The following is a 12,734-nucleotide window of genomic DNA, read 5'->3' on the forward strand; positions in this document are numbered from 1 at the left end:
ATTTAATTGAATAACAATCTAATTAGCACCAATAATTGGCTTTTTAACAAAGAATTATTGGCATTAATTAGATTTAATGGCCGTTTAGGTGTATAAATTTAGGCAGAGGATCTGTGCCTAAAATTTACATGTGATCTGAAAAAGGGGTCACGGAAGTGAATGGGTAGGGTTACCGTATTTTGTCCCCCAAAAAGGAGGACAAATGCCCCTGTCCCCCACCACACACCCCGCCCCCTTTCACACCCTCGCTCTGCCCCCCCGTCACACCCTCGCTCAGCACCCTGTCACATTTTCCCCTTCCCCGTCACATACCCCGTCGCCCCCCCTCCCCTTACCTTACTACTGCCCTGGTGGTCTAGTGACCACCAGCACTGCCCTGCATGTATTCTTCCTGTTGGTGATCTCGGCGCTGATTCAAAATGGCCGCAGAGAGTTGAAGTCTCGCGAGGTCACTTCAACTCTCGGCGGCCATTTTGAATCGGCGCCGAAGATCAGCAACAGGAAGGATGCATGCAGGGTAGCGCTCCGGGCAGGAAAGAGGGGGCTCTTTCCTGCCCTGAAGGCGGAAGAGGTCACTAGACCACCAGGGCACTAGTAAGTAAGGGGAGGGGAGGCTAGCAATCTGCCCGTTTGTCCAGAAATCCGGACAAACGGGCAGATTGGCAAAACCCGCCCGGTTGCCAGGACATGCCCTCAAAAAGAGGACATGTCCGGGTAAATCCGGACATATGGTAACCCTGTGAATGGGTCACGGGCGTAACAGGTGTGTTCCTACAATTTACGCACATTGTTATTAAATAACGGGGATACGTTTCAGTTGCTGCAAATGGGCGTGCCTAAAGTTAGGTGCGATTCCCAGGCATAAGTGCTATTCTATAAACTCTGCCTAACTTTAAGCGCAGCTTATAAAATAGCGCTTTTTTAGCGCTGATTTTTTGGGCACTGTATATAGAATCTAGTCCCTAGGGTGCGCTATTTCTGTTAGCGCGTGCTAAGCTTTAGCAAAAGAGCCCCTAACTTTGGCTGAAAATAAGGGCCTAAATTTTGGTGCTGAGCAGTTTTGGAATTTCGACTGCATAGGCTCTTGCCTGTATCTGTTTAGGCTGTTCCTTATCAGGCTCTTACTCATTCATTTCTTCTATATTTTCTAAGATTTCATTTTTTAAAGTCTCTTTTATTCTTTTGTCAGGATCTAGAAAAGCTTTTTGAAGCTTATGGCATTCAGGTAGGTGAACAAAAGTCACTTTTTTGGTGGTTCTGTGATACAGACAATTTTGTTCCAGTTCTGATAAACCTTACTGAAAATGGTTCAAATGAGACATGATTCTCCAAGATTCATCAAAGAATGGATTGTACTCTTATTATGTATGTATTTATTTATTAGGATTTAATTACCGCATTTTTGAAGGAATTCACTCAAGGCGGTGTACAGTAAGAATAGATCAAACATGAGCAATAGACGATTACATCAGTATAAACATTCACATAACAAAAGTAAGGCATAGTATACTACGTACAATGTCAACACAATACGTAGTAGAACATTTTAATTGACATTGTAGGGGAATGGGGTGTGATTTGCCGGCTCTTCTCTGAGTCTGGACCCAACCTGGACTCTGGTATTTCCAGGGCTGTTGTGGGTTCTTAGAAAGCCTTATGTCGCACCCCTTGAATTTTCCATTAAGTAATGTGGAGAAAAACTGGATTATGATGAATAGGGGCATAAACTATAAAGAAATGGGCCTGAAGGCAATCACCCAGCGAGAAGTTCGGAACCCATGGTAGCCTGTCTCAAACTATAGGGTTCCTTGAAATTAGACCTTGGCATACATGACAAGATACCTTCAGGCTTCTCTGGCACTAGTGCCATGCTTGGAACTCAGGCCCAGTGGCGTAGGAAGGGGGGGCGGGGGGGTCCGCCCCGGGTGCACGCCGCTGGGGGGTGTCGGCTCCGTGCTGGTGCACTGCCCTCTCTGCCCTGGAACAGGTTACTTCCTGTTCCGGGACAGAGAGAGCAGTGAATCAGCGCAGAGCCGACACACCCCAGCAACGTGCAGTCGGGGCGGATCGGCCCTCCCGCCCGTCCCTCGCCGCAGGTATGCGCTCCGGGGGGGGGGGGGAGGTACAGCGGCGACCCGCCCCGGGTGTCAGCTCTCCTCGCTACGGCTCTGCTCAGGCCTATCTCATTTATGCCCATACAATAGGTTGTTTTGATTCAGAGGCAGTTGTGAAAAAACAAGGCCTGCCACCTCTGCGAATAGATCTTTCCACTTTGCTCAGTGATGCTAACCTGTGTCCAGAATCTCTTCTCCATGGACGATATATTAACAGAGCAGCAACAGTGAGACCAATATTTAACCCCCTCTCCGTCCCAGCAGAATTTGTTGCAACTGGCATTTCTTGGCTAAATTGAGCAGCTTTTTTACAAAGACGCATAATGGCCTATGCTTGTCCAGCGCACACCAAATCAGAATTACCGCCCAGCTACCGCATGCCCCAGGCGGTAATTCCAAATTTGTTGCACGCTGAAAACGTGCAGTAGAAAATATTTTCTATTTCCTACCGGGGGGTACCTACTTGGCGGTAAATGGAAGTTGGCATGCGCTCAATGCTTACCGCCTGGGTAGCGCGTGAGACCCAATGGGTGGTGGTAAGATCTCAGGATGAAAATGGACAGGCACTGCTTTTCAATTTGCCGCACATTCATTTTCCGTCCCAGTAAAGAAAAAAAGCCCACACTGCTGCAGTCCAGTTTTTGGTGTGCCCTTGTAAAAGGGCTCTTTAGCTAGTTAGTGCTTTAAAAATGTCAGTAATCCCAAGTTCCCACCTCTCATCAGCAAATTAATGCTGGGCAGGGGGCTGTTAGCCAACAATGGAAAAAGTGTGCCGAATATCCCCCCCCCACCCAATATTTACCATAAAGCCCAAGTACCTCCTGGTCCCCTTCCGTCTCCAACCACTGCCTTCCTAAACTCCCAAACTCTGAAAATACAGTCAGGGCAAGAGGGGAGCAGAAACAGACTTTTTGCTTGTGGTCAAGAATGCATGACGTGAGTTTGATTCAGTGTATCACTGCACCCCTGCAAAGGGACTTATCCTCCTTGGATGAATGTGACCCTTTCAGCTTTGTGAAACTGCTGTGTGTCATGACAGGGCTGGTCCTTGGGGAGAAAGCTCAGACCCCTTTCTGCTTGCTCATCTGTCCTCCATTGCCATTTCAGCTGGCTCTACTGAAAGAACTGACAGACCATCTCCTGCAGGGTGGCATGGAGGAAGTGTTTCAGCAGCTGACAAACCCCAAAAAGGAGCGGACCACAAGGAAGAAACAGGGACTGAAGCAGGCTTCAGAATACACTGTGAGTGTCCCACAGTAGGGATCTAAGTGAGACCAGAAGAAACTGCAGGAAGTTAGTTAGATTGTCTCATTTTAACTTGCCTGACTTTTTGAATTGGTCAGATTGTGGAGCTTTTCATATATGACGGTAGCAACTGGGGGGGGGGGGGGGCATTGTGGTTTTGTTTATTAACCCAGTTGGTGCAGAGACTAGATTAAATCTAATACTGGCACTAGCATTTAACTTAATCTGTTGTATACAGCACTTCTATGTGTACGGGTATTGCAACCCTATCCAGGACCCAATATCCAAATGGACATGTGTTTCATGGCAGCTGCTAAGCATACTTATTCCTTTGGATTTAGAAAGTTGATCATTTTGGTCAGTGCTCCACTGAAAGGATTAGGGTAAGTTTACATAAGTGCAGAAGTGTTGCCATACTGGGACAGACCAAAGGTCCATCAAGCCCAGCATCCTGTTTCCAACAGTGGCCAATCCAGGTCACAAGTTCCTGGCAGAAACCCAAATAGAAACCCAAAACAGTAGCAACATTCCATGTAGAACTCCAAAGAACAGAAAGATTCCAGAATCCCAACAAGTAGCAACATTCCATGTAGAATCTCAAAGAGTAGCAACATTCCATGCTATCCATCCCAGGGCAAGCAGTGACCCGATCAGTTCGCACTGAAGAAAACATTGAAAACGTACTTATTTAGGGGTCCTTTCACTAAGGTGCGCTGAAAAATGGACTGCGCTAGTGTAGGCGCATATTTTGGGCAAGCGCAGATCCATTTTTCAGCATGCCTGTAAAAAAGGCCTTTTTAAAAATTTTTGCCGAAAATGGACGTGTGGCAAAATATAAATTGGTGTGCGTCCATTTTGGGTCTGAGACCTTACCGCCACCCATTGACTTAGTGGTAAGGTCTCATGCAGTAACCGTGCGGTAATCGTCTATGCATGTTGAATGATGATTACTGCCCGGTTTCCGCTGCATGCAGGAAAATAAAAATAAATTTCCAGCACGCCTAGCAGATGTGCATAAAAACGAAATAACCGCCCGAGCCATGTGGTAGCCAGGGGGTAACTCCAAATTGACATGTGTAGGACATGCATATGTGCCTACATGGCTTAGCAAAAGGGCCCCTAAGTAAATATATAGGGAAAGGGGGAAATGGGACTTAATATACCACCTTTCTGAGGTTTTTGCAACTACATTCAAAGCAGTTTACATATATTCAGGTACTTATTTTGTACCAGGGGCAATAGAGGGTTAAGTGGCTTACCCATAGTCACAAGGGGCTGCAGTGGGAATCAAACTCAGTTCCCCAGGATCAAAGTCCACTGCACTAACCACTAGGCTACTCCTCCACTCATTTCACCAATAAGAGCCAACCTCATCAGTGATGTCACAATGGCTTGATTGCCCGATACTTGGCTCACTTCTGATATTGTGATGTCATAAGGGAAATAGGGAAAGGGAAATGGGACTTGATATACTGCCTTTCTGAGGTTTTTGCAACTACATTCAAAGCAGTTTACTTATATTCAGGTACTTATTTTGTACCAGGGGCAATGGAGGGTTAAGTGACTTGCCCAGAGTCACAAGGAGCTGCAGTGGGAATCAAACTCAGTTCCCCAGGATCAAAGTCCACTGCACTAACCACTAGGCTACTCCTCCACTAGCAACATTCCATGTAGAAGCCTGCCGTTGCAGGACGTCAGACTCACAGAAACAGAAGCCTGTGCGGCCGCGTTGCTGATCTGCAAGGGCAGGCTTCTACATGGAATGTTGCTAGTGGAATAACATTAACATTCCATGTAGAATCTCAAATAGTAGCAACAGAATCTCCAATAGTTATCTACATTCCATGTAGAATCTCAAATAGGGAAAGGGAAATGGGACTTGATATACCACCTTTCTGAGGTTTTTGCAACTACATTCAAAGCGGTTTACATATATTCAGGTACTTATTTTGTACCAGGGGCAATGGAGGGTTAAGTGACTTGCCCAGAGTCACAAGGAGCTGCAGTGGGAATTGAACTCAGTTCCCCAGGATCAAAGTCCACAGCACTAACCTCTAGGCTACTCCTCCACTCCACTCCATATAGGGTATGTGCAAGGCTATTTTAGTTGTTTTTAATTGGATGTAACCCGCCTTTATTCCTGGTTGATATAGGTGGGATATATGAATAGAATAGAATTGTGAAAGTTGAAGAACCAGGTAGTTAAATGATGACATTTAGGTGAGGTGGCTAGCGTGAGTATAGGGTTATTTCAAATTTATTCGGAATTGTATATCCCAAATTTTAAAGAAATTGGTTAAGTTTTGTCAGAGTTATGCAGAAAAGAAGCTTTGTATTTTTTTTTTTTTACACAAGAAAGGCTAAGGATCTGATCTTTGCCCCTTTCTGTACCTACTGAAGGTTATCAATAGAAATCAAACAAAATAAAACATGGAAAAGAAAATAAGATGATACCTTTTTTATTGGACATAACTTAATACATTTCTTGATTAGCTTTCGAAGGTTGCCCTTCTTCCTCAGATTGGAAATAAGCAAATGCCCTTCTTCCTCAGATCGGAAATACCGATCTGAGGAAGAAGGGCAACCTTCGAAAGCTAATCAAGAAATGTATTAAGTTATGTCCAATAAAAAAGGTATCATCTTATTTTCTTTTCCATGTTTTATTTTGTTTGATTTCTATTGATAACCTTAAGAGTGGACTAACACGGCTACCACACTCCTGTACCTACTGAAGAAATTCCTGGGACTGTGTTTCATTTCTCTTCCAGGGCTCCTTGAAGTATGAAACTTCCAGTGAGCCTCTGACTCAGCTGGAAGTGACAGAAGACTTGAGTCTGGAAAAAGAGCATTCCTTTCAACAGCGTATCCCTTCAGTACTTACAAGTCGCAAGGTAAAATGAGCAAGGACAGCCAGAAGGCATCAAATCTACTAACATATCAGCAGAAGGGTTAATAAATATTTTAATCTGTCTCGGCATCGCATGTTGGGAAAAATCGATTTTATAGAACCTGCTGCATTGTACAGTGCACCTCTAAAATAGCAAGGACAGTTTCCAAAACTGTGGGGAAAGGTGCAAGATGCCCCAGTATTTTTCTTGGTAGATATTGCAGTGATTCTCAAAAGAAAACACGTGTGCCCTTTCCATTTGAAAACTGTCCAAGGAAAAAGTTCCTGTAGACATTTCTACCTCCCTTTTCCACAGATACTTCACCCAGCCAAAATATCGTGCATCATTTTGAAAATCCCAAACCACATGTGTTCTTGAGTCCCCTGACCTAACTCTGCCCTGGGAATACCGAAAATGTGAATGAAAATATGCACAGTCCCCCGGATTCTATAAAGGTCACCCAAATTTGGGCATGGATCACGGTTAATGAGCCATATACAATCAATTATTGCAGTTAATTGGAACTAATTATTACTTATGCGTGGATCTGCCTATGCATTATTGTATCAAAATTTCAATTGTCCCAAAAACTTTAAATTGCAGGGGTATAAAACAATGCATACAAACAACCCAGCGCTAATCTTCAATTACTTTAATGTATATATTCTGGTATGTGGTAGAATCATAAGGACAGAAGCCTCGGAGGTGATTCTTTTCATATTAGGAACACAGCCTAGTGCCTCGTTCAAATCATTATTGGCTTCTATATATGCCCAAGTGCCAAAACATACCAATTTTTTTCAAATCATACTTGCGCCAATTAAATATCTTTAATATAAAGTTCATACAACAGCACTAATCTCTTAAACAGGAACATTAGGTAAACAGGATCCCAACATGAATCGTGTTTTGTAAAGCTGCGTCAGGGTAAGATCTCATACTGGCACACCTACATTACTTCGGTGTCACTAAATGATTTAATAATTATGTTGGTATTGGCATTATCATATATACCACTGAATGTGGTTTGTTCTCACTGGAAATTCTTGACTGTTTTACTTTACACAAAGAGCATAATTATAAAGACCCCTGATGCAAACTTGTTGCTGAAACACGGACCGTGTCGGGTCTGCCAATATAACATAATTTTTATGCTAACCCAATTCTCAAGGCACATTGTGCTTCTTATGTCCCAGCAAGCCATGGCAGCCTGCTGTGGCTCTTGAAATATCAGTGTAGCCCACCCATGAAAGATGTGCAGCCTGGCACAGAAACCTTCCAATACTATCCTTCTTCACCAGACTTCTAACTTTTCTTTAGGATGCAAAAGAGAACAGAAAAGAGCAGAAGAAAATGGGTCGGCCAGAAAGTGCACCTAATCCCAGAACCAAAGTTGACTCCATACAGGAGGAGACTGGGGAAAAACTAAACCCCAGCCAGGCACTGGTGGATGAAGACATGAACGTCATCAGCACAGGTCTTCCTGGAACTCCAATTCTAGCCAATAGCCAAGAGTCTTCGCAAGATTTAGAGGGAGAATCTTACAATTTCAGCCAGAAATCTGTAGGCACAACCCAACTGATAGAAGAACCTCCGAAGGTCAGGGCGGAGCAAGTAAGTTCAAAATGATGGGAGAACTTTGATTTTGCCAAATCTATAATCTGAGTTTGAGTTTTGGCTAGTGTAGAGAGATTTGATTGTATTAGTCCTTGGGTCTTAGTAGGTTGTGATACAAAAAAGGCAGTGTAGTACACGAGCATTTTGATATCTAAAGAAGGGACTTTGATGCTTTTGAATACTCATGCACTTCAACAACTTTTTTTGATGGTTTAGTTAAATTTATCACTGCATACAAAGTTTACAGTTTGAACCAAAGAAAGGGGCCCTTGTACTAAACACTAATGTGCACATAACACAGGAAAAATGGCCTAATCTAGGACATTCTCAGGGCCGGGGCTAGGGTTTCTAGCGCCCTCCTGCAACCTGTGAGTTGGCGCCCCCCCCCCCCCCCCATCCGGCATCGCTTCTCTCTCCCTCCTATCTACCCCTTCTTTCTGCCCTCCCCTCCCCAGGGGCAGCAGAATGCCTTTTTTGTTTGGGGGAACCCAAGTTCTGCCCTAGCTCCATCTCCAGTTTCCATACTGATTTACATGTAGTCAACTTTTCATAAATCATGGACCCCCTAATGCTAAGGTTAGGCACCTTAGGTGTGTTTATTTGGTAGAATACAATCACTTACTTGCATATAATAATAATTATTATTATTATTTATTACATTTGTACCCCGCGCTTTCCCACACATGGCAGGCTCAATGCGGCTTACATAGTAACAATATAAAGAATTACAAAGTCGTAAATGAAATGAGCGTTAGGAGGTAGGCATAGGGAGATGGAGAGGAATTGATATGGGATAGCAAAGGATTATGGGAAACATAGTCATATGACACGTAGGCAATCATTTTGAAAAAGGCTATTTGCATTTGAGACAGGCATAAACCAATACGTAAAGGTTTATCTCCCATGTTACAAAGCTGGGATATGCACATCAAAAACCCAAGTATGTGCAAATGGGAAGGGAGTGTGGTCTGGGCATGTTTTGGGTGGAACCAGGGCATGCCTAGAACATACACATTTATTCCCCATTTCAAAAGAGAAATAAACATGGATGTCCTCACATATCGAGATCAGGATTTACACCAGCTACCAGGCACATTTAGGTTTTGGTAAACTGCTCCAATTGAGCGACACTACACGAGAGGGATTAGGGGAGGTGACCATCTTAATCCCGCAGTGGTTTTTGTCCTCTCCAAACCCAAACAGGCAAGGGATACTAGTCTCTGTGACAGCATCAGGAAAATACACATTTATGTGCTGGTTCTCAACCCGTTGAAATTCTCAACATTTATTTATTTTTTTCTAAAATGGAAGTTTATGCCGCATGTACCCAACAAATAAACATCCGTGTTTCCTGTATGTTAGAACAGCTTCTTCATTGGCAGATTCTGTTCTGAAATACTGGTGAAACTTGAGATGTCCTGACCCGGACGTCTGAATTCCAACTCCTACGCCCTTTCTAAAATGGGGCTGCGCACAAACTCACAGGATTAAAAATGTACCCGATTAAGTAAGAAACCATTCATCATAAAACTATGTCCAAGATGTGCCATAGTGACCTCCTGTTGTGCCATTAATTTCCTTGAAGCCGCCTGCTGCAAATGCTCAATGTGATAGCAGATTCTGGTTACAGCGTACAGGGTGCTAAGTTATGAAGAACATTTATGCTCTCCTAAAAGTAGTAAAAACCATCCAAAACCATCTTAATTTCAGGAAATCACTCAAGAGCATCTTATTTGGAAAGGCCTACCCTAAGGCCTCAACCAGTGTATCTACCTCCTGCAACCCATCAATTTAATGGACTACTTTGGACATTCTTGCCCTTCCCTCCTTTCCCAGTTTTCTTGTTCCTTTTGCTCTTTCCTTATTTATGACACTAATTAAAGTATTCTCTATTATTGTATTTGCCTAACTACTGGATTGGCGATTGCCTTTACAGTGTGATGTAAGCCACATTGAGCCTGCATATAGGTGGGAAAATGTGGGGTACAAATGTGATAATAAATAAATAAAACATTTACTCTTAAGCTTTCTTCCTTCTCCTTAGGATGTGAAAGGGAGTCGAAAAGAGCAAAAATCAAAGAAGAAGGCCCATCTGGAGACTGTACCCAACCCCAAAACCAAGAATCATTCTGCAAAGGAGAAGATAAGAGCAGGGATGAACCACAACCAAACTCCAGTGAATGAAGACGTGAGGACCACCAGTGAGGGTCTCCCGGTAATTCCAATCCTAGCCAATAGTGAAGAATCATCCCTAAACTTCAAGGCAGAATCTCACAATCAAGTCCAGAATCCTGCAGACGTAGGTCTACTGACAGAAGAACATTCAGCAGCTAAGGAGAAGGTGAGCTTTCAAGGCAGTGCAACAGTACAACTGCCACCTATTTTTGGCAATGAGCAAGTGGGTGTAACAGTGTTCTTCAATGCAAACCTGGGGGGGGGGCACTGACAGCCCCTAGAGACTGAGATGACCCCCATCTCAGTCTCTAGGGGTTGCCAGTGGCCCCCATCATCTGTCTGAGATGACCCCATCGTCATTCAGGTTTTTCCCTCTTACTCATCTCTCTAGCCAAGCTCCTGGCAGACAGGGGGAAGTGGATGGGGAAAAGACCCATATGCTTGAAGGACAAAGCATTTCTGAATAGACAAAGAGGATATATTTGGAAATGCTCACCTTCTTGAGGATACCCCCCAATGAAAAGTTTGAAGTTGGGCTGGTGGGGTTGGATGTCCTCAACCCACATTGGTCAACAATGTTGCAGCCCTACCTAGGAAGATATTTGGCATTTCTCCATCAGCTCATCTGGATCCAAAGTGGCTCCAACTTCAAAATTAATGAAGACCACTGTCTAAGTGATATGTGATAGCTGCTGTGCAGAGTGTGTACACAATAACTGGTTTCTGTGCTGGTTGTAATGCCTTGTATTGGGTCAAACTGGGAGAACTCTCCAGATATACCACAAAGATCAAATCATGTGAAACGCATACATATATCCAGAAATGTTAGTAATGCCTTCTATTATATTACTATCATGTATTCCATTACCATGCAATCCAACATCTTTCTGTAACACCAAATGCCTATTCCCTTTTCATTTCCATTATCCATGATGTTTTGTAAGCCACATTGCGCCTGCAAAGAGGTGGGAAAATGTGGGATACAAGTGCAATAAATAAAATAAATCTGTACAAATAAAGCAGGAAAAAGAAGAAAATAGAATAAGGGAAAAATACAGATAAATAAGACTTAATAAGACAAAAAAAGGGGGAAATGATGAAAAAGAAAAAGGACAATATTCAAAACTTCAACAAATCACACACAAAAAAGCCCCAAACTAACAACTGGAGATCTATTATTTACCCCCCTGTTTACTAAGCTGCGCGGCAATGCCAACACAGCCCATTCAAAGTGAATGGGCTGTGTCGGCATTAGCGCACGGCTTAGTAAACATGAAGGATAGCGTTTCTTTGCAGCATGAAGATGCACAAGACTACCCAACATGGGGACTAAGAAGAAGAAAGAGAAATAATATTGGAGGAAACCTGGGCGGCCTTAGTTTCCAAAAACTACTTCAATTGTATTAGGTCATAGAAAAAGTACGGTACCTGGTCAAAATGGCCCCGACAAAATGGCCCCAACACAATAGCCCCGACAAAAAAGCTCCAAACAAAAAAAGCTCTCGACATAATAGTCCCTGACATAACAGCCACTGTCAAAATGGCCTGCCCACAATTTAACCCTTGACAAGTTAGCCCACCGACGAAACAGCCCGTTCAGGCTGCCCAAAATATGGGAAATGAGCATGTTGATGGAAGAATAGTTTCTGTAAATAGCAAAACAGATCATGAATACCAGTTTGTAGCTATAGAATTTTGTATATTTATATATGCTTTATGCAATTGAATTCTAGTAGGAGTCTTTATCAGTGAAGATTTCAGTTGTAGTTTATTATATTTTTTTGTGATGTGTTATTTTTTCTTAGGGGGCTGTTTTGTTAAGGGGGCTGTTTTGTGTAGAGGCTATTTTGTCAAGGGTTGTTTTGTGGGAGGGGCCATTTTGTCAAGGGCTATTTTGTTAGGGTGTGAAATGTCAAGGGTTATTTTGTTACAAGGCTGTTTTGTCAGGACTTTGTTGTCGGGGCTATTTTGTCAGGGCTATTATGACTGGGTGCCAAAAAGTACTTATGATTTTGATACTTAATCATATATACACAAGGGAAACTCAACACAAAATGTTGCACCCTTAGAAATTACTGGCTCCTTCAAAGCAAGAAAGAGTCTACAGCTTTCCTGAGAAGCTCTTGAAATATCTGTAAAAACAGAAATCATTGAACCCAAAAAAGAAGCAGTTCTATATTTAAAGAAAAATGTATGCTTCCAAACTCCCAAAGCAAAAGTTGCCAAGAGCATCCCACAAGTCACAAGCTGCAATTGAGAACCTTCCAGCACTGCGGTAACATTAAGGTTGTCCTCTGAAACCACCTTCAAACTCTGACCCAATTAATTTTTTTCCACAGATTTAATAGGTAAATAGAAAACCCTAGTAATTGGAGGAATAATTTCTGGAAGTACCCTAAGTACTTCTCTATAATAGCGTCGTAGCATATCCAAAGGAGGAACCAAACCGCTCTTAGGAAAATTCAAGAATTGTAAATTCAGTCTTCTAGTAAAATTTTCAAATGTTCTTGTTTCCTCCGAATGGCAGACAGATCTTTAATAAATACACTAATTAAGTTCTTAATCTCAATTATCTGATCCTCTAACACAGTAATCTTTGTGTCTAACACCACATATTTCCCCGCCACCACTTTGACCCAAATGGAAATTTGACTAGCCTAACTCAAAACTTTAATAATTTGTGAAGCCAACAAGG

At 42.8% G+C, this 12,734-nt stretch overlaps 1 protein-coding gene across 1 annotated transcript in view; it reads left to right on the forward strand.

Moving 5' to 3' along the window:
* Window positions 1–12,734, forward strand: part of LOC115478999 (collagen alpha-1(VII) chain-like) — a 309,662-nt gene that overhangs the window by 163,861 nt on the left and 133,067 nt on the right. Inside the window, exons 61-65 of the mRNA XM_030216704.1 lie at window positions 1,190–1,225; window positions 3,222–3,356; window positions 6,128–6,250; window positions 7,568–7,861; window positions 9,909–10,205. Of these exons, the coding sequence (XP_030072564.1) occupies window positions 1,190–1,225; window positions 3,222–3,356; window positions 6,128–6,250; window positions 7,568–7,861; window positions 9,909–10,205 (885 nt within the window). The remainder of the gene's footprint in view (window positions 1–1,189; window positions 1,226–3,221; window positions 3,357–6,127; window positions 6,251–7,567; window positions 7,862–9,908; window positions 10,206–12,734) is intronic.

This window comes from Microcaecilia unicolor, chromosome 10 (genome assembly GCF_901765095.1).
Source record: "Microcaecilia unicolor chromosome 10, aMicUni1.1, whole genome shotgun sequence".
In the NCBI taxonomy this organism is placed as follows: domain Eukaryota; kingdom Metazoa; phylum Chordata; class Amphibia; order Gymnophiona; family Siphonopidae; genus Microcaecilia; species Microcaecilia unicolor.